General features: G+C 47.6%; 1 protein-coding gene across 1 annotated transcript in view; it reads right to left on the bottom strand.

Moving 5' to 3' along the window:
- Positions 1 to 27,520, bottom strand: part of Galnt14 (polypeptide N-acetylgalactosaminyltransferase 14) — a 225,557-nt gene that overhangs the window by 7,497 nt on the left and 190,540 nt on the right. Inside the window, exons 9-13 of the mRNA XM_036171005.1 lie at positions 25,295 to 25,398; positions 14,366 to 14,492; positions 11,984 to 12,076; positions 7,933 to 8,016; positions 7,289 to 7,433 (exon numbers count right to left, since the gene is read on the bottom strand). Coding sequence (XP_036026898.1) covers positions 7,289 to 7,433; positions 7,933 to 8,016; positions 11,984 to 12,076; positions 14,366 to 14,492; positions 25,295 to 25,398 — 553 coding nt within the window. The remainder of the gene's footprint in view (positions 1 to 7,288; positions 7,434 to 7,932; positions 8,017 to 11,983; positions 12,077 to 14,365; positions 14,493 to 25,294; positions 25,399 to 27,520) is intronic.

Here is a 27,520-nt window from a genome sequence, read left to right as displayed (position 1 = left end):
TCTGCAAAGGATGATGACAAGCCAGCAAGCAGAAAGGTGAGGCAGGGTCTGGGATGGATCATTGTTCTAATGATTAGAACTACTGGGCCAGGTGGTGGTGGCACACGCCTTTAATCCCAGCACTCGGGAGGCAGAGCCAGGCAGATCTCTGTGAGTTCAAGGCCAGCCTGGTCTACAGAGCAAGATCCAGGACAGGCACGAAAACTACACAGAGAAACCCTGTCTCAAAAAACCAAAACCAAAAACAAAACACACACACACACAAACCCCTACCAGATTAAATAGCCTTCATGCTGGGCGTGTAGTATGGTTAAAGAGCCTTAAGACTCTGGGGAGCCCTGCCAACAACAACAAACCAAACTTAATCAAGGGAGTATTGTTGCAGGCATGAGGACATCCCAGTGCCTGGGTTTTACCTACCTGGTGAGTGAATGTCAGCCAGAGCCAGAACTCAGACCTCCTTGTCCTACTCTCCATAATTCAGGATCCCTAGAACACCCACCCAGTGGCTCCAACCTGATCTCAGGGTCTGTCTTGAGCCAATGCCTGGGTTTGTCCTCTCAGGGTAGGCTGTATCTCTGGTACATATTCCTAGGCTTTCAATATTATACTTGAATATGAAAGCTTAGAGTTATCATGTAGGACAGAGCCAGAAATGGGAAGAAACTGGAGCCAGGAAAATGCAGAAAGCCGGTACAGTATGTGTCTCTGGAGGATGGTGTAGCATTTGTGGAACATAGACCCCCTAGTCATGTTCTTGCCCAAACTCTCAGAAATGTTAGGGAGGACACTGTTCTCTACTGACTCCAGACCTTCTTATGGAGGAATGACTTTTGCTTTAGAACTTGTCACTGGAAATTGTCTATAACGAAAACCCTCTTGCTAGCTTTCTCCTGTCTAGATGGAGCTGGTTAACCATTTTAATATTTATAACCTTGAAGAGGAAGGTCACACACACAGGTGTCTTCTCCCATGACTAGACATCTAATAAAGCTCTAGAACTGTGACTTGGCTGTAAAAAGCACCAGAGAACTGCTGGATAGGGTTAGTGTGTGTGTGTGTGGGGGGGTCACCGCTAGTGTGTAACCCTAGTTAACCTCTGGGAGCCTTGGTGGCATCAGCTGTGAAGTAGGGGTAGAGAGTAATACCTCCTTCATCTGGTTCTTGTATCACTCCCTTGCTATGGATACACAGTGGCTGAAGAGGTGGGCACAGGAAGAGACGCTGAAAGAGTCCAAGGGAGAGATGGCTGGAGAGATGGCTCAGAGGTTAAGAGCACCGACTGCTCTTCCAGAGGTCCTGAGTTCAATTCCCAGCACCCACATGGTGGCTCACAACCACCTGTAATGAGATCTGGCGCCCTCTTCTGTGTACATAATAAATAAATCTTAATAAATAAATCTTAAGAAAAAACAAAAAGAGTCTGTAGTGGATAGTCATCCCAGCATTGGCCTGGAAGTTCCAACCTCCATTGAGGCTTCAGTAATGATCACACCCACAAGGCGGGGCAGAGGAGGGAGCGGAAGACCGAGGAGCAGGAGGAGGTGGCTCTCTTGGTTCCGGGACTCTGGACGCTGGAAGTAGACCGAGCAGAGTTCTCCAGAGAACACCGTCGGACTGCCCTATACCTTTGCCAGACCCTGCAACCTACCCCTTCATTTGTAAGTTACCCCACAAAATAAACCTCCCTTTTAACTATGTGGAGTGGCCTTAATAATTTCACCAATATCTGGCGCCCAACGTTGGGCACGAACCCACGACCCTGAGATTAAGAGTCCCATGCTCTACCGACTGAGCTAGCCGGGCGTGGATTTGCTCCAAGTTAAGATACATCAGGTTTGACCAGCCAAGACCACCTGAAAGGTCTCTGATGACACCATGGCCCAGATGATCTAACATCCAGAATGGTTTCAAGGCAACTGGCTCAGAGGTTTACCCTTACAGACTACTCCATAATCCTAAAATTTTCTTTATGACCCCATAAGATACAACGCCCCCTTCCAGCAGGAAGTAGTAAGAAAAACTACACCCAATTTCCCAAAATTATCAAGCTGGCTTTGGAGATGGAATTGGCTCACTCCTTCTCTAAACCCAGACATATTGCTAAAAGAAAAGATTAAAGGTTAAGAGATTCTTGTGTCCCAAATCAGAAGAGCCCTCTGGTGTGGGACAGAAGGAAACCAATTATAAGGGACCATTATCTTCAAGATTCTAATTCTCTCCATGCTTATTCTTGATTTCTTGGAATCCTTTCTTACATGTCATGACATCTTTAAATCCAAACCTTCCATTCTGATAAAAAATAAGTTTTTTTCCAATAGCAATCTCCAGAAGGAAGATGGGGCCCCAACAACAACAACTCTACTCAATCCAGAACGATACCATGGTAATCATCATCATACTACACTTCTTGCCAGAATTTCAGACAATCTTACCCATTACTCTAAGAGTTGCTACAAAATCTACAGTTAGTCTAACTGAGATTTAACTATCTGAGCTTTCTCACAATACCCAACAGAGATACCATCGCCCCCTAAACAGCAGTAAGCAATTCTAAGAAAACGATGCCCCTTATCCCTTAGGTTTCATATTTCTCAGGGTTATGGATAATGGTTCTAGGGTTGGGGGTAGAAGAAATGGTCAAACTCAGTACTCTCCTTAAGGAAAGAAAATATGTCTCAAAAAAAAAAAAGGAAAAAGAAATGGAATGGATATGTATAAGATATTATGGTAGACTATCACATACATTAGTAAACAAATTTAGTAATATAGCAGCCTTTGCACTGTTATGAATTCTTATATGTTGATACAAATATAAACTTTTTATATTCCTATTTAAGATAATTTGTATATTGATACAAATACAGAACTATGTTTGTTATATTGTACATATATTTTTACTCTTATTTGAAATATTTGTATATTGATACAAATGTGAATTTATTTCTGTCATACTGTATGTATGTTCTACTTCTGTTTAAGATATTCTGTATACTGATATATATTTAGGATTATTATCATATTGCATATTGCACTATACATTCCTACCTCTGTTAAAGATATTTTGTGTATTGTCACAATTTGAAGTCATTGTCCTTTTACTGTACAATTGCTTACAGACTGTTTGCCTTATTTATAGGAAGCCTTAGTCCTTAGGTTGTTTAGGTAGATGAGACTTACAGAGTTATTGTCACCTATGCTTGTCACCTCTATAATTATGTTAGTTAGGTTATCCAGATTTATAAATACATAGGTCAGATGGACAGGTAATCTTCAAACACTTCATGAACCTAGAGAATATGGCATTTAAATAATTTAGAATTCTGTTGACGTGAGATATAATTGCTCCTGGCAGCACCAATTTGATCCCGAGAGAATGTTGGGCTTCTAAGACATTTCCATTTGGATGTTTGTCTTCTTGGCACAAAATGGCCTACTGGGCAAAGAACTACCCTTGCCTCAACTGCTGACAGTACAAATGCTGTCCTTTCTGGACAAGCGGGACACAATGAAAGCGACCACCATACTTTGCCAAGACAGGGTAAGATGGTCTTTCAGAATTCCTGCTTCTGAAATGGTCTGTCAGATACTCTAGGCCTGTAGCCAATTTGAATTCACCAACGATACTGAGAAACATTAGGTGACTGTCCAGGCTGCTAGCTGTCTCTGTCTACTCTTGCAAGACTCCCGAAAGTTGCTTGCGTCCTTCTCCCATTTCTCAGGTATTATTATATTCCTTCTCAGGTCTTTGATGAGGTTGGAGATTAGCAGTTATAGTTACAACTTAGTATATATACATATATAATATCTTAGATAGAATATATTATGTATTAGACTCAGGTTCTTTAGGATAGGATACCTTTTGGAATGATCTTTGTAACATGCCACCTACCCACGCTCTAGACTTCCCTGGATTTTACTATGTGTTTTTTGCTTGATATTGTTTGCACTTATTGTAATTCCAACTTATCTAAGTCATTATCCTTCATTACTCCTGGACAATATTTGATAACCATCTCTTTGTGTATAGTCTTGTATTAGGTTAGAACTTTCTTATTTAGACAAAAGGGGGAGATGTAGTGGATAGCCATCCCAGCATTGGCCTGGAAGTTCCAACCTCCATTGAGGCTTCAGTAATGATCACGCCCACAAGGCAGGGCAGAGGAGGGAGCGGAAGACCGAGGAGCAGGAGGAGGTGGCTTTCTTGGTTCCGGGACACTGGACGCTGGAAGTAGACCGAGCAGAGTTCTCCAGAGAACACCGCCGGACTGCCCTATACCTTTGCCAGACCCTGCAACCTACCCCTTCATTTGTAAGTTACCCCACAAAATAAACCTCCCTTTTAACTACATGGAGTGGCCTTAATAATTTCACCAATAAGAGTCCAAGGGTAGATAGACATACACCCTCTTGACAGGCCAAGTCGAGAAAGGCAGTGAAGATGAAGAAAGGAAGGGGAAGAACTGCTTTAAGGGGAAAGGAACCCCACTAGTGCCTGAGGTTTGCAGACAGATAACAATGGAGATTTATGAGGGAGGAAGAGGACCCTAATAAGAAGAGAAAAGATCACAAGTCAGTCTTGCAAAGACATATACCGGATGCACACATATGTTCATTTCATGGAGATGATGTTAGCTGAAATAGCTGTGTGGATTTCCTTCTGAGTGCCTGAAAGTGAAGCCCAATCCTGCTGCTGGGCTGTGCACCCTTGGAGAATGGGGCTGTGTCTAATTCTGAGTGTGCCCACTTAGTCTCCCCAGCAGGTAATATGGTACCCAAGATGCTGCGCGTCCAGTTTGCAGAGGTTAACGGTAATCTAGCATCTGAAAGTCATGCAAACCAGCCATTATCTCAAAGCAAAGCAGAGTGGCACTGCCTCAAGGAGAGAGAGGACTGTGTAACTGCAGGCCTTTCCTCCATGGCCCCAAGTGCCTGCCATTATGTGCCTTCCTCCTACCTCTGGAAGGTCATCTGAAAGGGCAGCTGGGATGGGCCATTCTCCCCCAGGTAAAGATGACCCTGCTACTTCTCCTAGGACTGGGTATTAAAGGACCCTCTCTGAGGCCCAGAGAGTTGGTGGCTTTCCCCCCTACCTCCTTATGCAACCAAAGTTGGCGAGTTCCAGAAAGGCTCTGCTCAGCTGGAGATAGACCAAGCAAATCCTGTCCCAGGGAAGGGGCCAGACAACATTCTGACTGCTGGAATTCCCAGGAGCAACACCCACACTCAGACTCACAGAGAGATGTGTCACCTACTCACGATGCTTTACCAAGTGCCACTTGAGCAAATTATGTCACTGTCATCCGGGCAGCCACACCTAAAGGAAAATCGACACCCCCATTCCCTGTCCTTTCTAGTCTAATCTAACTCCCACACCACCTCCTCTAGCCTGTTTGGAGCAGAGGCTGCTGCTGCTGCTGCTGGCAAAGTCTTTTCAAGCCAGAGCCAGGTCTGAGAGTGTAGGTGCTTGTGAACAAGAGAGCCGCTGAGGGCTGGGCTGAGGTTGGGGTGATGGTTTAGAGACCACACACCAAGTGGGGATGAGGGATGGGGCAGGAGGAACACCTAAAGGCTGTGACCATAATCTAACACAGAGAGTCTCAATGGGGACATTTTAAAAGAATTACCTAGCTCCCAAAGTCAACAGAGCTGGTCTTGGAGAAATGGAGATCTAGCAGGAATTAGTGTGGGTGGGGTATGAGAAGTTTTTTTTTCCCCCTGGGGAGAACACAGTGTGCTGCAGACACAGGGGACTATAGGAGGGAGAGGGGTCGAAACACTAGTGAGAATTGGAACCATGTCACCAGGGCAAAGGGCGACGCATGCAGAGACTTGTGCATTGCCAGGCAGCCTGGATGCACAGGGCCATCTGTAGAGTTTAAACCACAGAGGAGCTTGACTCGCTCAGTCACACAGTGTTTGAGCCACTGTCCAGGTGGAGTTCTTAACTGTGAACATTCTGTTCCCAGAACCCTCGAGTGGGACCTTACAGAGGTCTCACTAATGAGGACAAAACTCAGCTTCCTCAAGGAACCCACTTCCTCCGGAAGATAGACAGTAACCGAGCTCCTGCTTCTCTCCAATCCCAATATCTATTTGCCCTCACTCTACCTTGTGACCTCAGTTTCCCCCAAACCCATCCTTACACTCTGGCCAGTATATGCTGTATTTCCTAGCTCACCCTCCCTTCCCTTCCTGACCTTGCCTGTTTCTATTACCATCCCCACACAGAAGCCCATTTTCAAGTCCTCTGGGACAGCTTTGCAATGCTTATACAACACTTGGATGCCACATCTCTGTTTCTATAGTATCAGTGACAAAGGCTCAGGGGCAGAGATTAGATTACAGTGGCTGCTTACACATTTCCTCCCGCAGCCCAGCCTTGCCCTTCTGCATCTTGAGAGTTAACAATGTCCGCTGAGTGAATAAATGATGCATGAAGGCACAGAATTTGTGAATCAATAAACAGGAGATGGTCAAAGCTGGAAATACAGGTAATAGCTCCAAGAGTTTATAGAGGAAAAAAAAAAAAAAAGAGTGGGCTGAGAACCCCAGTAAACACCCCAAAGGTGGGGAGAGGAGTGAGGCAAGAACTCGGACGGGAGGAGAAGGAGGCAGAGATCCTGTGGAATCACAAGGCAGAGAGGCGAGTCAGGCAATGGCTGTGCTTGGCCAAGGGCTATGGAGGTTGAGATAGGTGATGAATTTGTCAGTGACCGGGAAAACAGCAGGCCTAGCTTCAGAAGGGGCAATACTGGCAGAACACGGCTCTTTGACAAGGAAAGCTTCCTTGGAAAGAGCCCCAAACAATCCACAGACATAGGGGAAGCAGGAGGGTGCCTAGGGATAGAGCTACGGATGACAGTGGTTTAGCCAAATCTGATAGGATGTCCTGGGAGACAGCTGGGAGACTCCCCATTGGGGCCTCTGGTCTCAATGACTAGCAGCAGGCTTCTCTTCCTGCTTGCATGTCACATATGCAGAGTTAGCTCCTGTGACTTTCCCTGCCTGACTCAGCCCCATGTCTACTGCCTGTAGGTAGGAGACAGCTGCCAGTCTCTTTGGGGTTCCCGTGAAATGACTGGACAGACGCCATTTGGGAGCCATCTTCCGAGGGATTCCATGCATTTGGTAACCAAGTGGAGAAGAGCCAGAGGCCAAGCAAGAAGGGTCCTTCTGCTCCTCCATTCTGGACCCCTGGTGTCATGCCAAAGAAGGGACCAAGGCTAACATGGGCATCTCTCCTCTCTGTGGCATGGAGAGCTGTGACCACAGCAAGTTACTGTACCTGCGACTTTGCTTCTTCTCCTTGGACCTTGGTGCAGGGGCTTAGCCTGAGGTGTGGAGTCTCGTGGTTTTTCTGCTTTTGAGACTCCAGGCACTTGTGCCTCTGCCGGATATTGCCCTTCTGGATGGAGGAGTCTGGGGGGACCCTGTAGGAAAGCCATGAGGACAGATGAGAATACACAGGCTTTTTGTTTGTTTGCTTGTTTTGAAGTTAGTGCTGCTAACTGCTAGACAGATAAGGGGTGTGTTTTGAGAGGGCAGAGCCATCTCCCCTACAGTGGTCACAAAGGTCGGCATGGCTCAGAGGTGAGAAGGATGTTGTTAGTGCGCTACAGGGACCCTCAGTAGCCACACAGCAGATTGATCTCTAGGATGGAGTCTATGTCACCCATCCTAGGCTCTGAGCATAGCCCAGGGTACCACCCCAACAATGGAGAGATTCTGCTATCAGCTAAGGCCAGGCTCTTATGCTACTAAGTTCAATGTAATTCTCTGGCTTTAGGATAAGCAGGACTGATCGGTCTGCTCAGTCTTCCATAGACTTAAAGACTCTCCCCCAGTCGGCCATGGGTCATGTCTCTCCCAGACCAGGCTGGTCATGGGCCTCTTTTTGTAGCTAGCTATGGTTCCAGCTGATAGGTGTACCTGAGTTCTGGGTAGACATTCTCCAGGTACCATTTGAAGGTCTGGCAATGTAGATTCTTCCTCAGGTTCAGCCTGTTCTCAATGCTGGGATGATGAGGTTGGAAGGTGGGACATGGAGACAAAACACAGCCGTCAGAGGCAGTAATCTACAACAGTCCCCCACCACCACCAGTGACGTGTTCTGCAGCCACACATCTCTAGAGGATACTGAGGAAATGAACCAAGTAGAGATTCCTCTAGTTCCAGATAGACCCATGAAAGCACCTAGCTTGGTCTCTTGATGACGTAGAAATGACACCAAGGACTTGTGCTTTTCTTTGAAAATGGAATTGTGGGTATCTTTCCATTTTCATAAAAGGCCAAGCTGCAAGAATACTGAGTGTGAATAATTCATTGCTGGGACTCTGGGGCTACTCTTACATTCCCTCTGTGGTTGGAATACCCTTCCCCATGGCCCCAGCCTCAGAGCTTCCTCTTCTCTGGATGGTGTTGGGGTCTCATCACACAGTTGTTTATCTGATAGTCATTGAGCATCTCTACATGACTGGCATTGCACTCAGTGTGGGACATGACAGCTTCAGAATAGTAGTACAAGATAGTGATTTAAGTATGTGGCCTTGAAGACAGGGCCTAAAGACACCTTGGAGGTACACTCTTGCTTTATGGGTCCATGGTACTCAAGAGAACAGTGGCTATTGATGCTGGTAGGTGGAAGAAAGCATAGCCATCTAGAGAAGCCCAAGAGTGGGTGAGGCAGGGGTCCTACCCTAGGTGGCCTTAAAACAGAATGGGGGAAGTGAGTCCATGGAGATCCACGTGAGGCACTCACTGCTCAAGGGTGTCAACTCTGGTCAAGGGTGTCGACGACTCTATCTCAAGGGCACTGGGGTAGACTTGGTGGGCCCTGTGCAGAGTATGACACGGAGCTGCTTTAGGAAAATCTTACCACTGCTTTTTGAATGGGTCAATTGGGGCAGAAGTGGGGACAGAGGACAAGAAGAAGGTGACTGTACAATCTCGGTGCCATTACACTCCTTTTAGTGAACTGGGTGGGAACAGACATGGTCGATCCTCTACTTCTTTTTACTTCCACCCCACCTGAGCATTAGTCAACCTTTGTCCTCTATGGGTAGTCAGTAGAGGTAGCCTTGCCTCTTGCCTAGCCCCCTTCCTCCCACCCCTTTTTTGCTCCAAGACTTCCCCCAAACTACTTTTCCCCCTCTTCCTCCCAACCTCCCTCCTTCTTGTGCTGGGGCTCAAACCCAGGGCCTCATGCACACTAGCCAACTGCTCTACCATTGAGCTTCACCTCCAGCCTCAAAACTTCCTAAAGCACACTTCCTCACCAGACCACTCAGCTCCTCGGGGACAAAGACGGCATGCTTTTAGCATGCCCGCAGCTCTGTGTTCAGAAAGAGCCTGGCTTCTCGGGGTTTGAAGGAAGCAGCAGTCTCAGGACATGATGATGCCTCAAACAAGCCAAGGAAGGGGAGCCAGGGTGATACCCAGACTTGTGACTTGGCACATATGGTGTAAGGAAGACTGTTTGTGGGGTTGGATGGGGAATATGGGATGAGGGACAGATTCAGGAACAAACTTGAGTTTAGCTTAGGACTTGTTCCATTGGCGGTGTCTGGGAGACATTGCAGGCAGAAGTGGCCATCTGATTCTTGGGCATAAGAAACTGCAGCCCAGAGGAAAGGTTACAGTTAGAAACAGCGTTGTCAATAGATGTGGCACTATCACCCAGAGAATGTCTGGTAAAAAGAAGACTTAGGACAGAGCCTCAGAGAAAGACCAGCTCGTCAAGGGTGGGAAGAAGAAACTAAGCATGGAGTGAGGATAGAAGACGTAGGATCCAGGAACAACAGAAGAGAAGACTGGAAGTCTAGGAGCTAGGGTCATGCCAGAAGGGGGGGGGGTTGGACTAAGCCTAGAGGGACTAGCTACAGAGACTGGGGGAGACAGCAAAGTGGACCGCTACATCATGATGCTTGGTCCTGGGCAGGCAGAAGACAGGCGTAGAGGTGATGAGCAGTGCCGCCTTAAAGTAAGTTTAATGATGTATTTTCTTTCACCCCCTCCCTTTTAAGTCAAGAAGTATATGCAAACATGGAAGGGAACGATACAGGAGAGGTAAACTGAGGTTGTGAAGAGATGAGGTGCCTGGACATGGGCATGTGCCTCCATGTGCAATGCTGGACACGCTACAATTTGGAAGCCAGGAAAACCAGTCCTCTGGAGAATGAGCTCCTATGGAGAATGAGCTCCTTTGGAGAACGAGCTCAGGCAGCAGGAGCTTTGAGGCTCCACAGGTAATTCCACTGTCAGGTTAGTTTGGGAACCGCTCTGTGGAAACTTGTTCCTCAAATTAGGATCCTCCGCCAGCGGCGCAGCATCACGTGGGAGCTTATTAGAAACACAGACCTCAGGAATCAGAATCCGTGTTTTAACACGCTCCCTGGGAGATCTGTGTGCTCATTAAAGTTTGAGGGGGCCCTGCACCAGCCGGCTGGAGATGAATGCAGACTGTGGGAATATGATAAATGTTGATTTATGAATGAATGCAGGCATGAATGGTGCATCCAGAGGAGGGCTGGCTTACTGATACGGGAAGCACACCTGTCCACAGAGGCAAAGAGAGAGCGAGAAGGATGGTACTGTTGTGGCTAGGCTAATGGGTCCATTTGTCCTGGGAAATCAATATTGTCTATTCCATCCATAAAATAGATGTCATCCGTGCAAGAGAAAGGAGGCGGTGGCTTCAGGGGTGGGAGGGAGTGAAGAAGGGTTCATAAAAGCAGTGGGTTTGAGCTGGTTAGGAAAGAGCAGAGCCCAGGAGAGGTCATGTGACTTTGCTGACAACATGGCCATGGAGTAGCATCAATGGGAACATCTGAAATTCCCTAGGACTGCCCAGCAGCCTGTGCACAGGGGAAGAAGAGAAATAAAAGCACTGTGTGTGTGTGTGTGTGTGTGTGTGTGTGTGTGTGTGTGTGTGTGTAAGGGAAGGTGTTACTAGGTGAACAACAGCAGAAGACTGGAGGACCAGACTTTCCGAGGTCCGTCTTTAATTATGAGTAGAAGGAATCCCACGTGCAGAGGGAAGTGGATGAAGAAGTGAGGTTGATGAGGCGTGGTCAGTGGACCCAGAGTTGTGACATGGACAAGATGCGATGCCTCAGGAGAGGTGGAGTGAGCAGACTGGAGGGTGGGCCTGGACTGTGATGTCAGAGGTGCAAATCACTTTGCCTGGCTCCTATCTAATCCTCTGGTGTGGGGATGAACTCAGCCTGAGAGGTTTAGGCTTCAAAAGGCCGTCTGCGCAATGACCTTGTTGAATGAGTGAGTGGAGCCAGCAGGATGACATGTCATGGTTGCCCCGCCCCCTCCCCAAGGAACACAAATGATAACTAAGGGAAATTGCAGTTCCTTCCTTACTTCAGCCAGCTTGCAGCTGGGAAGTGCAAGGTCATATGGTTTGGGAATCAGTGTGTTACAAACCTTCAGGAGTGATCTGTGCTCTCCTCTGCATAAACCTCAGTCTCCTTATCATCAAACAGGGCTAGGCAACTGCCTCTCTCAGAGCGTAGGGAAGATTAAAGAGACTCTGCATGGAGTGTTACCTAGCGTTTAATAAACATTCCTTCTTTCCCCTCTCATCCTCGCCCACGAAGCTTGACTATTCCTAAAGAAGATATGTGAGCCTACATCCCCCTCCAAGGAAGGAGTGGAGCCTAAGCTTGGAGGAACAAAGAAGCAGAGGAAGGAATTCCAAGCTGGAGGGACCAGTACCCCATGCTTCCTTTCTACAAACAGCTATCCATCGATCATGCCGTTCCCTCTATTAGAGTGGTCATCTAGGCACGGAGTCGCAGGAGAGCTGGCAAGAGCCCTGCACACGCAGAACAGGGTAGAGCATAGAGGGATCTGAAATCAGAGTGGCCACTGCTCTAGGCCTGGAGGAGGCTTCAGAGACAGCTAAAGTGTCGATGGGCCATGAGCCGAGGTCCTCTGGCTTCTCTGCCCTCCTCAGCCAGTGCGCACTTACTTCCCAAAGGGTCTCTCCAGGGCGAAAGGCCGGGCTGCATAGTAGTACTGTTTGTATTCATCCATCCATACTTCAGCTGTCCGCTTGGTGTTCCTAGGGAGATAAAAGTCTCAAGAGGGGGCTTGTCTGGGAATTATCCATGGACACGCCCAACTGAAATACACACACGAGGGCCAAGTTGGCCACAGCCACCAGGACAGAGGTGTTCACACCACTGTTTCTAGAACATGGAGCACAAGCAAGGGTGCCTCATCTTCCAAGACTTTAGTAGTACCAACAACCTTTCCCCCAAAAGGTACAGATCGGAAAAAAAAAAAAAAATCACACCAGACGCTGAACTTTGGTGACTTCCAGGGAGGTAGAAAAGGTCCAGGAGATGCAGTTTATCCATTTGCTACCTGTCACCCTGAGTACAAAGGTAGGGCTTGTGAGGCCCTAACCTCTGGTCTGCTTAGTTAGTGAGCTCTTGCTCTGAAGTCCTCCAGTTTCCCACAGGGGACATGTTGAGGTCTCAGCTCCCCAAGAGTAAGGTCAGTGCATACACAGCCCAAGCAATGATCACACGCAAGGAATTAGCAGTCAGGCCATCTCTTTCAGCACTTTGCCAGTATGCTAGGCTTTTCATCAGACATCTGCTTGTGTCGGATGCTAAGGTAACCATAGAAGAAGGACAGGCAGAGGAAGATGGAATGGTTGTCATCATTTAACAGTCAGGGGGTCCCAGGAAGACCCCTGAAGGATCGGAAAATAATGAGGGCTGATGGTCCGGGCAGCTGACACACTTAGGAGAAAGTGAACTTGGGTCTAACTACAACCAGCTTGCTTCTCCAGGTTCTTAGGTCTACTTGAGAGCACAGACATTTGATAGAGGACCATGGCAAACCCTTCTGAGCTGGGATCGGAAAGGAGATGTAAGCACAGGCCACTGCATTTGGGGGGCACTGGAAAGAGTTAAGATCACCTGGCTAGCCCCTGCAAGTGGCTTCACTATCTGCAAGCTAGAAACTGCTTTACAAGCACTGTGCCTCTTTTCTCTAACCAGAATGGCCCACTTCTGGCCTGCAAGGATGCTTACTGGCCAAAGCCCATTCTCAAATAGGATAAACATCTGAAGTTCTAGGATCCTGCTTCCCAGCCCAGCCCCTCATCCGGTGGTCTCTGGCTCCTGCATAGCCACACCACCTGACTACCTTTATAGTCACAAAACCTGAAATCAAAGGTGGCTCAGCCTTGGTTTCCCTGATGCGCCCTAGCCTGCTGCCTTCCCCCTCCTCATCCTCTCCTTCCCCACCCTGCTTTGCAAGATGCAGAATTCATACACTGCTCAAACCCATGCCTCCCGAGCCAGGTGTGTCAGGATATGATACACACCTATTCACATGTGCAACAAATCATGAATGAACACTGTTAATTAATAAGTCAAAATCAAAGGATGTGAAGCCCCTTCCCTAGCACAAATGGACCAAACAGCAGAAAAGAAAAGAAAAAAATAAATAAAGGGGATTAGGTGGATGAGTGAAGTAACTGGATGTCAAGAGACAAGAGGACCAAAGTAAGGACCAAAGTTAGAGAAAAAATATTTTTAAGACAATCAGGGGCTAGAGAGTTAAGAAGGCACTGCTCCTTCCTGCAGAGGACTCAAATTTGATCAGTTCTTAGCAATCACATTAGGTGGCATACAACTGCTTGTAACTTCAGCTCTCTTCTGACCATTAAAGGAAGCTGTATTCATAAGTGCATCACCTCCCACCACATATACATACAGTTCTTTTTAAATCCTAAGGGGGAAAAAAAAAGACATGTGAATATTTTAACAAGAGAAAACTAACCAGGAGAAATATTGAGAAGGAGATGTATGAAGTAAAGAGAGAGGGAGAGAGAGGCAAGGAGTCACTGACTACTGTATCTGTGTGGGGTGTTGATAGAGGTGAGAAGCCCTGCAGCTGGATTATCAGGAACGCCCCTCTGGATTCTTCTAGTCTCCCAAGAGGTCTTGGAGCAGGCACAATGTTGTATGTACTCTCTGGTGCTTCTCATTTCTTGCTTCTTCCCAGGAATGTTCCCTGAGTGACCCAGTTGTTTCCCCTCCCCTTCCCAAATACCTAGAGGCAAAGCCCTGCAGGATGGATCTAACCACGCACTTTAATTACTGAGGTTCCAGGGAATGGGGTGGGCGTAAGTGGGCTTGGTGGGGCTTCTCAAGTCTTGGCAATACCCTAAGGATGCCTTAGCTCTAATGCAGAGTCTAAGTTGTGTTCATGCAACTCATGTATCATCTAGGGAACTCAGACTACCCTGCAGAGCTCAGACTCTGTTGCAAACCATTGGCCTCCATTGCCTTGCTATACGGTCCATACACATTGGGCCAGGGCATGCACTTACTTTATGTATGTGTTGGCGTTCCCATCAGGGAAAACATATGGATGCTTTTTCCTGAAGACGTGCCCCACCCGGCTGCAGGGGATGATCTCCAGGCTGCCTCCACACATCCACACTCGGAAGGAGATTTCTGAAAGACATTCACATTTATCCTGTTACTTGCCAATCTTTCAATACTGGATGTGAAGTAGTGGGTCTGGGGCTTCACAGGCATCTAAGAACAAATCCTACAGTCAGGCTGTGTGTTCCAATGCTTGGGAGCACATCTAGGTTTAAGTCCCAACACCATGAAGATTGGACCTGGAATAGCTCAATCGACAGCATGGAGATGTGGGGGACCCTAGTGGGGTGTGTTGGGAGATAATAAAAGGCTTGCCTTGGGATATGATACAGGGACAAAGCTTCTAGTGAGGAAAATCAGTCACACTCACCCTTTATGGTCACAAATGGCCAGAACAAGGATGGAGAACAAGACTGGCAAGGCAGCTCAGCCACCAGAGGTACTTGCTACGAAGCCTGAAGACCTGAGTTAAGTCTACAGAACCAACATGATGGAAGGAAAGAATAGGTTCCCACAAGTTGTCTTCTTACCTCCACAGGAACACGGTGGCACACAAATAATGCACCCTCCCAGTGAAATAAATGGAGGAGGGGCAGGAAGAGGAGGAGGAGGAAGGGATTCGTTTGAGAATGGAAAAATAATATTCTAAGTTAGGGACCAGATATCTGTTGGGAGTAGACTCAGGATGAGGTAGAAAACATCAAAGGCGCAGCAGAAGGCACCCGAACCATACCAAGCCTGCCATTCTCCCACTGGGTAAATATGAGCCAACTGAGTCTAGGTCAGGAAGACAGGGTCTGAGCAATAATCAGAGCTACTGAGGATGCTCCCCAGGGCAGGGTTTCACACATACACATACCTCTTCCTGTTTGCTGCTGAGTGGTGGTGGATGGGATGGAGTTAGAGAAGGCTGTGGCTGGTGTGATTTTCTGTTGGAGCTGCTCAGAGCAGGCTCCAGGCCAGATTTTTACCCGGACTTCAGCCCCAGGGAATCAGGGAGATGGTAGTAGCAGCAGCAGGAAACAGCAGGGGAATACTTTATCACTGCCATTGTTTGAAACTGCCTGTGTGTGGTTGCCGCTGAAAAGCATCTTAGGACAGTTGTATAGCTGCTTTAAAATTCTCTATACACAATGCACCCTTACTGAGTCTACCCAAACTCCCTCTCCCACCCCAACACCCTACTGGGCACATCAGTGGTAGAAAGAGGAGAAAGAGCAACTTCTAATTTGTGAGGCTTCCTGCCTGGCCCATGCCCCTGCACTGAAGTTCAAGTGTGGGGACAGGCTCCCTAAGAGGGAAAAAAATACCCAAGACTGGCTGCCCCTGTGATGCAGTCCTAGTCTAGGGACAGAGAATGCAGATGTAGGTGTCCCAGGGCCTTGACATCATGTGCCAGTGTACCTCCAGGGGTCTGGGTCTCACCTTTCAGCCTCCCCAGGTTACCTTACATGGCCTCTCTTTTCTGCTTTCCTCCTGACTCCCGCAGTGTCTCCAGCACACCAGCTCTCAAAGCAGGGACCTAGCCTGGGATCCCCCCTCCCCTGCTCTCACATGTTCTCTGCAACCTTTCTTGGCCCCTTCTGCCTCCCCCTAAAACAGAGGCTCCTGTGTGGCAGGCAGGACTTCCTTTACACCAAGCCTTCTCTACCATTTCAGCACCTGTGGCTCTGCCTGCCTCTCCCAGCCAGGCTGCACCCAGAAAAACGGAGAGAAGACACGAGAAGAACTTGGCTTTGTCTTCCAAGTCTGTGGTGACCTGTTAGATGCAGCCTTGGGGAAGAGAGCTTCAGCTTGCTGAGGCTTGATCTGGATCTCCTTGTGAGTTTAAGACCATCAAAATCCTCCACAGAACTGCTGTCAGCATCAAATGAAAGAGACTTCTGAGAATGGCTGTGAACTGAGTACTATCAGAGGCTCAGCCGGCGTCGATTGTGAGGCACCCTTGGGAAGGCAATCTCTTAAAAACTCAGACACTAATGATACCGCCCACCCGGCTGTGCTTCTTCACAGGCTACTTCCTGCTTCTTCCTCATTCTGCTGACACTACAGGAGACCCTAGAGCTTATTAACTTAATACCTGAGATTTTGTATCTCCTCAAAGGTCCCAGTATAGAGAATTAGCATTCGGCCAGGTCACTGTCTGAGCCTGGTGTTTATGAGCCACTAAGCAAGGTGTGACTCGTAACCCACATCTCGATCAGACACTACAAGGGATCTCAGAGGTCAGATGTGGAATCCTGTCCATTCCATGTGTGACTGAGTCTTCTTATTGGTGTGCACTCTTATCAACTCTTCTCCAGGTACCCCAAGAAGGGTCTGCTCCACTTTCTGAAAAGGAAATCTCTATAAAGCCTCAGCACATGGGATGATGGCTTGCCTGACTTACTAGATATAAGCTACACACTTTGTGCCAGCTTTTCTCTAAACAGATGCATGTGTTTCAGCTAGTGTCTTCTTTTCCACGTATTCAAATGAGACATATGTCCCACCACATTTGAAAAGCAAATTCTTGCAACCTCAATTCCATTCTCCCTACCCTATAAGCTACCTTTTCCCCCTGCAGTCCCTCTGCCCAGCCTTTTGTTTCAGAGTCGACTAACCCCTGATGCTGTAGTTTGAATGTAATTGGCCTCCATAATCTCTATTTGGTGGTGTGGCTTTGTTGGAGTGGGTATGGCCTTGTGAGAAGAAGTGTGTCGCTGTGGGGGCAGGCTTTGACATTTCCTATGCTCAGGATACTGTCCAGTGTGACAGTCAACTTCCTGTAAGATGGAGAACTCCCGGCCATCTCTCCAGCACCATGTCTACATGCATACTACCATGCTCCCTGCCATGATGATAATGGACTGAATCTCTGAACTGTAAGTGAGCCACCCCAATTAGAAGTTTTCATAAGAGTTGCCATGGTCATGGTGTCTCTTCACAGCAATAGAAACCCTGACTAAGACACCTGCCCCCAACCAGTCATGTACAGTCTCCCATCTTCAACAGTCCCATCACCTGGCCCTTTGTCCCCTTCCTTCTCATTCCTCAATGACACTGTCCCTGGATGTCTTCCCAACACTGAGTGCTTCATTGTCTGATTCCAGGGCCCACTTGAAGACACCCAGGACTCACCTCCATACCAGCATCCCCATCTCGACTTCAGGATACAGTGCTCAGCTTCAGGCATCGCTGACACTTCATGAGTGATGCATGAGCCACCTTGCTGCCTCTTCTACATCTCTCTCATCATCCCATAGTCCCTGTCTTCTTTCCTCCTCCTGCTCTAAGCCCATCTTCTCCCATTTCAATTTCCCATGTGTTGTGTTAGTGTCACATCTCAAACTATCACAGCTCTTCAGACCTTAGCCATGGAAGACAATGGTCCCTTCCTGTACTTCTAAGGCCAGGCAGTTTCTTATCCATCTTCATAATGATCCCACTCAGTGCTTATTGATGATCTTATTTTCTAATGTAGCTCTGCTAGGGTAACTGGCAGCAGGACACTAGGAACTGGTAGACTTTTCCCAACTCCAAACTCCAAGTTGTTATCTGGGCAGCCTTCTTCCTCAAAGCTGAGCACTTGCTACCGGCCAGGCCACCTGCAGATACAGATTCGGACTTCAAGACATCCAAAAAGTAGGACAAGCAGCAAACACGTAATCAGCCATCCCATTTCTGCCTCATCAAGTCACATCCAACCCTACCAAACTTAGCTCTCCTTCAGGCCAGCTGTGCCATCCAGAGGAGTCTTGGCCTGGGATGAGTTAGGTTTCTTCAATCTCAAGTCCAGATGGTTGTAATTGGAGTTTTGGGAGACGCGTGACCTGCCATGGGTCCCTATGTTGCGCTTGAGTCAAGAGGCCATCCAAGGGGCACAGTGTGGAATTCTCAGGTTGTTGTAATGACTTCTAAGCACTACTCCGTGGAATCCTTAAAATCCAGGACACACAAAGAGCATGACTTTATCTGTACCATGACTTCAGAAGGATGAGCAACCTCTCATGCTCACACAACCAGGTTCGCTTGGTTGGCAGTTTTATGAAAGCCTTCAGGCAAAGTCTGCTGATCCTGTGCCTGGACCACAGAGGCTGATGTGTGAAGCCTTGCTCTCCATGTTGACACTCAGACAGTGCTATCATGTCTTCAGTAAGGTTGGAAGGAGCCAGAGTCTTCATATAGGGAGGCTGCAGGGGTTCTTGTTCAGTCAGCCCCTGCATCATCTCCCTGGTGATGGATGTCACACAGACCCAGATCTACTCTGCATTCCAGGCAGGGAGATGTGTAATTACACTGGGGACACTGTGATGGGATTTTATTTCTTTTAACTTCAGATTAAAATATTTGAGAGCAAATTCCCTTCATGCCCTGCATTCCCTTCTCTTGTCTTTCAGCTCCTCATCAACCCATCAATATTTTTACCACCCCCTAGAACCCCCACCTTTCATTAGAATCAACACCTATCTGATGAGCCTTTAAGTGGTAGGTAGGAATTCAGGGGACAACGAGCAGCCCTCTTCCCAGGAAGCACACCATCCCTGGTCAAAGTTCTGGCTTCATTTTGTAGTCTGATTTCTAACAAAGGCAGAGGGCACCAATTCTCACAAAAACAGTTATATCCATTGGTTCTGTTTATTTTTCATTTATTTATTTAGTGTGTGGTGGGTGTAGGTGTGGGTGGGGGTTCCCACACATGTGCACGTATGCCACAAAATATATACAGCCATCAGAGGACAAGTTCCGGGTGTTGGTTCTCTGTTTTCACTATGTGCTTTCTGGGGATTGAACTTGGGTCCTCAGTCTCTGGGATAAGTGTTTTACCCACTAAGCCATCTTGTTGGTTCCTTGGTCCTTGTTGTAAGTGGAGCATCATATTGTGATGTGTGAGATCACATTAGCCGTTCTACCTCTTTTCAAGCTTAAACCTGTTGAGGACAAAGGGAACATGGAAGACAATGGTGGGCAGAAGAGACATTTACCTGGCTACTGTCATTCATTAATCTGCCCTTACTTATGTGACAGGTAATTCAGTAATTTTAATTTCCCAGCTTTTACTGGGCCAAGAAGTGAGCTCTGTGCTAAGGCCTGTATGCATTCCTCCCCAAGTTCATGGGTTGCAGGCTTAATCTCCAAAGCAAATCAGTTGAAAACATAAGACCCCTGAGGGGGTCATGAGGGATTGGCTCTGGTGAATGGATTAATGCTGTTGTCTAGGGAATGAGTTTGTGATCACAGGAAGCTATTTCTATAAAAGGATGAGCTTGCCTTCCATACTCCTGCTGCCCATAGTGTGTTCTCCTGCTCCTACATTTGCCAGGGGATGATCGGGCAAGCAAACCTACTCCAGATGCAGATCCCTCAATCTTGGACTTCCCACTCTCAAAGACAGTAAGAAATAAATCTGTTCCTTATAAGCCACCCAGCATGCTAGTCTTCTATAGCAGCATAAAATCAAGTAAGCCATTGCCAGTGTCTTTCAATGGATGCTCTGATTTGACTAGAGGTCATCTTATAGATAGCTTTGGATCTGTGAGCCAAACTGCATTCTGTCTCACATCTGGGACAACTGAGACTATATCCAGGCCTCTGCTTCTGGACAAGTATTAACTATGTACATATCCATGGTAGTCACCCATGGCCATGTGACTACAAACCCCTTTAACTTTCCAGACTCTGGTGGCAAATAAGCAACCAGTGCCCCTACTTTACAGAATGTGGGACATTTAGGAGCAGCAACAAAGGGTGGCCTGTAGAAAATCACAGAGGGTGTCACAAATCAAGATGCTGGCTTCCTATCTGGAGAAAGGTGGCATCTCCCCAAATGTGGGTGTTCCTCCTCATTGAGGCCATTCCCTAACAAAGCAACATCGTGGGCACTGATGTATCTCAGTAGCGTCAGACAGCCCTCTTTTATTGGACATTGGTCACGTGCATCCTGAAGGAAGGGCAGCCAACACTGTGGAGCAGAGACTCGGCTGTCTTCACAAAGCCCCCGGGAGAGGCAGATGTGATGAGTTTCTTGTGTTACTTTTAACAATTCACTCCAGACTTAGAGGGCTTGGGAGGGGTCTCTACTCAGTATCTTATGTGGCTCAAGGTGTCAGCAGGACAGTGTCCCTTCATGGAGGCTCTGAAGGAGAATTTGATATGGCACTCATCCAGCTGTTTTCCAAAGTTCCTTAGGGCTGCAGGACGTAGGTGCCCTTCGCCTTGCTGGCTGATGGCCCAGAATTTCTTTCAGTTACTTCCTGTTGTCTCTTCCATCTTCAAACTAACAGCTGCTGATGTCCCTTTGGAGCGTGACATCTGGCTTATGCCATCTCTCTGCTGCCTACAACAGCTCTCTGATTTTAGAGATTCTGTGATATTAGATTGGATACATTTGTAAAGTCCCCTAACTTCAGGTCATTGATCAGTGACCTCATCACATTACCTAAAAATCTTGTGTCACATCCTAACAGGTTCCAGGTATTTGGGGTGTGGATATCTTTTGGAGGGCTGCTCACCCTACCTAAGAGATCACTGTTTCTACCTTCAAGCCCTAGAAACAGGCTCAGAGAGATGAAGTAACTTTCTCAAGGGTACTTACTGATAACTATGGGCTTCAAACATACTCCTGGCTGATCTCACAGTCTGGATTCTTCCTGTACCACACACATCCCCTGAGCTTGGAATAGCCTGGCATCCTAGTCTCCATTCTGAGGATGGTGGGTGGTGGCAAGTCTCTTTTGGGCTATACCTCATCTCTCTTTTCAGCACTGTCCTTGGTGCCTGCTGTGCTTTGGAAATCCCCCATTCTAAATTCGGGGATCCCATATTCTCCCTGCCTATGTGCCAGAGCTTCCTGTTTTTGGAAATATGAACCCCCAACCCCCACCCTGATGCACATACACTTTGTGACTAGCAACAGATTCCTTTTTTTCCCTCTAGAGACCAAAAGCTAAAAGTGAGATGTCGCTCAGCTCAGAGTAAGTAGATATATTACATGTATCCTGTGTTATGTAAATTGGAGTTTAAGTATCCAATTTTAATGCAAATCAACCTCTGAGGGGGAAAAAAATCTAAAAGCCACATTTCCCTAAAGCCTGCTCATATCCTAAACTGTGGATATAATTATCAAAAGTGCTCAGCTCATTTTAGAAACACTTGGTGGAAATGAAGTGCCAGGGTCAGCAGGTGGGGAGGTTAACCAAGACACAACATGGCTTTTCCAAGGCCCTGCAGCCAATCCATCTGCAGCCGCTTCGAAAGTGGAGATGGGGCTGGGTGAGGGTAGGATCGGCTTCAGTCACCTTGACCAAAGAGTACACGCAATTTTGGAGCTGTGAACCCAAGTCAACATTACATAGGTAAACATATCTAGACCACACAGAGAATCTAATTTATGGAAAAATTGGACACATCAGCCTGCTGCTATTGTTGACGTAATCAAAGAGATCCCTCAAACATGGCCCCACTGTGTTCAATGTAAACTATTCAAAGCAGTGCCTTGTGTATTGTATCGTCTGTCCTACATCCTCATCCCACATACAACCAACCGTGGATTAGTATTTTATTGAAAATAGGAAACAACTGTGTTTGTTTTGAGCATACATGCATAGCCGTTTTCCTCACTATCTTCCCCTAAATCATGTAGTTTACAACTGTTCACGTAGTATTTTGCACCGTATTATGTATTATAGGTCATGGGGACGTGATTTAAGAAATACAAATGCTTGCACATAGGTTCTATGCAAATTTTACGCCGTTTTATATAAGGGACTTGAGCATCTGTAGGTTTGAGCGTGGGGGAGACATCTGTGTCTGGATTGCCTTCCCACCCAGAAATCCCTTCCCATTTAGTCTCTCGCTTTTCACACATGCATTTTGTGAGCAGTTTCAACTCTTCTGGGCTTCAAGAACCAGAAATGAAATGAACTTTCTGCTCTTGCCTTAAGGGAGCCAGCATCAGGACAGGAACAGACAATGGGACAGATACAACCTTCTTAGATGGTCAGCGCAATGGTGGTATAAAGAAACTCTGTGTGGAGGAAACGGGTTGGCAGAGTGGGTGGGTGGGTGGGTGGGTGGGTGGGTGAGGGAAGGGTGGGTAGTAAAGGAGAAGGCAGAGAGAGTGTCCCGGTAGTAGAAGAAGTCACCATCTGCCGGGGTTCACTGTGGGTGGATAAGGAGGCTCTATCCTTGTAGAGGACCTGAACATTCTGAAAGATCAGAAGAGTGTACAGAGGTTGCAAGTGGGAGAAGTCTGGTGAGCTTGGAAAGATAAGCAAAGCCATGGGAGGGAGGCAGACCCATGGATAAAGACCTGGGAGGCTTCCCTCTCAGTGAGGGCACTTCGTCAGGAGCTGAAGAGCAGATTTGAGGGCAACAAACAGTGATGGAGAACCATTTGTCAAAGGGCTGGTCGGGATGGAGAGAAAAGGTAGGTGTGAGGAAGACAGAAGCAGATCTGTAGGACTTGGTAACTTGGAGGTATGTGTATGGGGAGGTGAGAATCCCGATAGAGCCTATAGACAGGGTTCCTTTACCCCGACAGGCAGCATCTTTTACCTTCTTTTGTAGCCAAGGCACTGCTCCCACCCTCCATCCAGACAGTTGAGCATGGATCACGTGGCCCCACCTTCTCATACTTTTAGGCCTGGTTATCTGCCCCTTGCAAATGTTACCCCCAGCCTCACTTTGTGTACACAATCATGTGATGTAACCATTCTTGGAAAATGGTTCTTTGTTTTCTGGTATATAAAAATTAAAAAGAAGAAGGAGGAGAAGAAGAAGAAGAAGAAAATAAAATGGAAAAAAATTCCCGAAAAGGCTTTCAAAGTGCGGTTAGCCAGCTATAACATAATAGGATGCTGGGGTGCAGGGAAACAAAATGGTTGCCATCCATGGTGGCTGTCTACAGTGCTTCTCCGTGGTCTCAGAAATCTTGTGATGGATTCTAAAACATCTCCCCCACACCTCCCAGGGACCGTTTCCCAACTTCTCTATTCAAATCAGCCCTTGGTGATGCCAAACGACTCAGAAGCTGGTTTGACGAGATTGCATCTTGATTTGAGCAGCTGTGTGTTATGTGCGTTAACATCGCTCTAAAGGAAGCGTGCCGGGTAAGTGGGACCAGAAGGTGCCATCCTGCCGGTGACAATGCTGGCCGCATCCAAATGAGATTGCTACATCCCAGGGGGATCATCCTCACCTTGTGCACTTCAAGAAGACAGGAAGAACCCCACAGACAAACTGGATGGAGCCGAGATGGAACTGGAAGGGTTTTCTACCAATTCCACACACACACACAAATTCTCAACCCAGAATATGTGCCGACCAGAGAAACAGTTTCTGAATCTTTACGAGCAGCATAGGGGCAGAGACAGAGGCCCAGCCATCTATTGGATGAGCTGCAGGGAACAGTTATTTGCTGGTGGGAAAGAGGGCTGGAACTTCTCCCTAAGTGTGACGTGAGTAGAGTGCTGTGCACCTGGGGAACATGTAAATAAATAATTCTGTCTAGTAAGAGATCCAGCTTCACCGAGGCTGGGGTAGGCAAACTTAGCCTTGAACCTCCACACTAGCACATTCACAATCTCTGTTACATTCCACAGGACCATCGAGGACTGACTCCCCCAGGAGAAGAGTCGCCCTTGACTTGTGTGCTGGGGACTGGAGATTCCAGTTTTGTTCACTATGCTTCCAGTCTGACCCCTACCTGGCAAGAGACCAGTTTCCTGATAGATTTCTCCCCTATCCTGTCCAGGCTGGGAGAGCAGATGCTGCGGGTTAGGCCAAAGCCATAAATTTCTGGGAAATAATTCTCAGTGACTGAGCAAGAAAGCCATAAAACACCCTGAGGGCAGGGACAGGAGACAGCAATGGCAGTGGATAATGCCAGGATGAGCCCATGGATCACTTTTCTGGCCTGTGTACTGCTCCCCAAGCCCATGCCGGCACACCCCGCCCCCCAGTGCCCACAGAGGGGAAGCACTCCTCACATAAAGATTCTCCCTCTCACACTTCTGTGACTGGCTTGCTCAACCAACAATCATTGCGAGCTTCCTGCACAACAGGCCCTAGGCACACTGAGGGATGGAGATATCCAAGGGCAAAGCAGACTATATATACCAGACCCATCAGGTCTCACATCCTAGATAGAAACGCACATGCCCATGGGATGGATGCTACCAATCTTACTTACCTCAAGAGATGCATAGTACCTCCAAGAAGGAGAGCTGTTCCATCAAAGCTACACTGTCCCACGGAGGGAAAGAGGATAACTTAGTGTTACTAGATGGGTGGAATGGGACTTCTTATCTGAGATATTCTTCCTATAGCCGCAAATATCAGCCACTACTATAGCCAGGGCAGGGCAGGGCAGCTTGGTCTAGTAGCCAGCCACTCTGCATCCCCTTCTTTTCCCACTAGAAGGTAAGGGTAAATTACCTCATGGCTTTTGTGGTGATTAACCCAGAAGGGATTGCTCTCTCACTCCTGGGCCACAATCTTTTCCCACTCAGTCTTCTTTAACTCCAGATTCCCAAGTTCAGTGCTTCTAATTCAAGCCGGTATCTGGCCCCATGGACTTGGTATTCATTCTTAGTTTTTTTTGGATTTCACATCTCACTTTTTCCCCTCCAGAACCTGCTTGGGCAGGTGTCCCTGGTCCTTGGTATCTACACATCCCATGGTGAAATTCTGTTGCTATGACCACATTCCTACAATCACAGTCTGGAACCCTGACCAGTCTTTTTCCAAATGCAGACTCCCATTTCCAGATACCACCCTCTCCCTAAATCAACAGATTCTGGTAACTGTTCAATTGATGTGGCAGCTAAAGACACAGAGTTCCCAGGCAGCACTCAACAATAGCAATCGTGACACACAGGACAGAGACTTACCAAAGTTCTCTCCACCCCAGATGTCCATGTCGACGTCATATTTACCCAGGTAATCAAACCAGGCTTTGTCAATCACGAAGAGCCCTCCAGCTATGATGGGAGTCCTGTGTGTTTGGAAAGAAGGTAAGGCAGGGGATCATTTAATGAGAAGGTACCCTCCAACTCTTTGCTTCGAGGAGTCCAGAACTCAAGGCAAATTTCTTCCCCTCTTCAGAAGAGCCAATATATTTTTAGGCTATCTCAAACAAGGATCTGCTGCAGAGTTTTGCCCTCTGCCTGTAAATTCTCTGATCTTGCAGGCAGGAAACTTCACTTATCAACACCCTTGCAATGAGCTGCCACTCATTCCTCCTCCCCCAGTTCTGTGCAGTGAGGCCTCGTGGAGCAAAGCTGGCCGCTTTGAAGCAGGCAGAGAAGGACTGTGAGCAGCACGGCCATGTCCTGACCTCTGCCCACTTCCTTGACTTGAGTCTTCACCTTATGTTGTAGTTTGAATTCCTGCCTACCCATCCCATCCACCCGCAAAAATAAAAGTGCTACTGAAATCCTATTCCCAGTGTGTCAGACTGTGACCTTATCTGGAGAAATGGTCTATAGCGAGGTAATCAAGCTAAAACAAGGTAATGAGGGTGGGCCTGGATCCAATATGACTGAGGTTCTTATACAAAGGGAAATTGGCATGCAAATGTGAATATCCCAAGAAGAGGATGTGGAGACTAGAGAGAAGTTGGCAATCTGCACGTGGAGCCCAGAGACCTGGACAGCCATCAGGGGAATGCGACTCTGCCAGTAAGTACCTCACCTGCCTCCAAAATGTGGTGCATGCTTCTCCCATTTAAACATTTGGGTACTTGCTGCTGCAGCCAGAGCAAACTAATGCACCTCCTCCTTTCTTTGGTGTGTGTGTATTGGCGGGGCGCGTCTCGTTTAACCTACTAGGGCTCTTGATTGCTCAGAGAGATGCTAGAGACACCGTTCAGAAAGAGTAAGCGTTCAAGAGGCAGGCAGGCAAGAGCAGCAGGAGCCAAGCAAGTAATTCTGTAAGGATTAGGACACATATCAGCAAAATCAATGACTAGGGTTGTGAACACTCGGGGGCTTGGCTCTCACTTTAGCGTGCCCAGAGAGCAAAGGGGGTTTTGTCTCCATAGCAAATCTGGAAAGCAGGTCAGGAGCCCTGAGTTTGCCCTTGCTATGGCAATTTGCCGCTCCTGGAATGTTTGACTCTGGAAACACTTCCTCCCAGATGAGCAATGCCCATAAGAAGAAAACTTAAGAAGTCAGTACATAAGAAGACGACTTTCTCTTGGGATGGACTGGAGAACCCCAGGTAGCTTCAGTTCCATCTTTGCCCATGCTTTTGCTCCTCTCCTCTGAAGACTTGCACAGGCTACAGTCTCTCCACGCCCACACCTGCTCCGTGCACCGACATAGAAGAACACAGTGCTCAGCCTGGTGGGAGGCAGCTCCCTTCCCTTTCGGGATAAAGGCCATTGTCCTGTGCGTCATCTGGTTCTACTGTCTCTCTTAGATTCAGTCCAGATTATGAAGGCTGAAGAAGGGAAGATGAGCTAGGAGATGCATGACACATAGTGATCTCCCAGTCTCCACCCACCTATCTAGCCCACAACCATTCAGCTCTTTGGAACCCCTCTGGTCAGTTCAATGAAGTGATCAAACATCTATAACGATGGAGGTACCAGAGACACAGGCACTCTTGAATAACCTTGGGCATTTGTAAGAGACCGAATGGAGAAAGTCCAGTCTATTGGCCTTGCCTGCAGTCCTTCAAGTACTCCAGATACCTCAGCTGCCCCCCGAGGCAGAACTGTTTAAGTCTGGAGGTTCCCAAGAGGCCTTGGATGAGCTTGTTAACCCGTCTCAAGTATAATATCAAGGCCGTATCTCGATGCCGAGACCACAGGCGCCTCTGCAGGATAGAAACCAGGCTCTATTCTATGCCAGAACCTCTCCAAAGGCCGTGAACTCCGGGAAGACAGCTTGCTAGCATAGGCGACGATGGGAACCAAAAAAAGAGAATGTGTGGCATGCCAGAGCCACCTACAGAATGGCCACTTAGCTCACTTCAAGCCACCAAATTCACACAGAACAAAACATGGGTATATCACCACATAGCAGGGGTCACACCTTCACACCACCTTGTAGTTACAGGGCTCACAGCCTCCACATACCTTTTCTGAGCTGAATACTGACAACCAAAACCTT

This window comes from Onychomys torridus, chromosome 21 (assembly GCF_903995425.1).
Source record: "Onychomys torridus chromosome 21, mOncTor1.1, whole genome shotgun sequence".
Taxonomy (NCBI): domain Eukaryota; kingdom Metazoa; phylum Chordata; class Mammalia; order Rodentia; family Cricetidae; genus Onychomys; species Onychomys torridus.
Note: the sequence above shows the minus strand (reverse complement) of the source record. Positions and strands in the feature narration are given on the sequence as shown.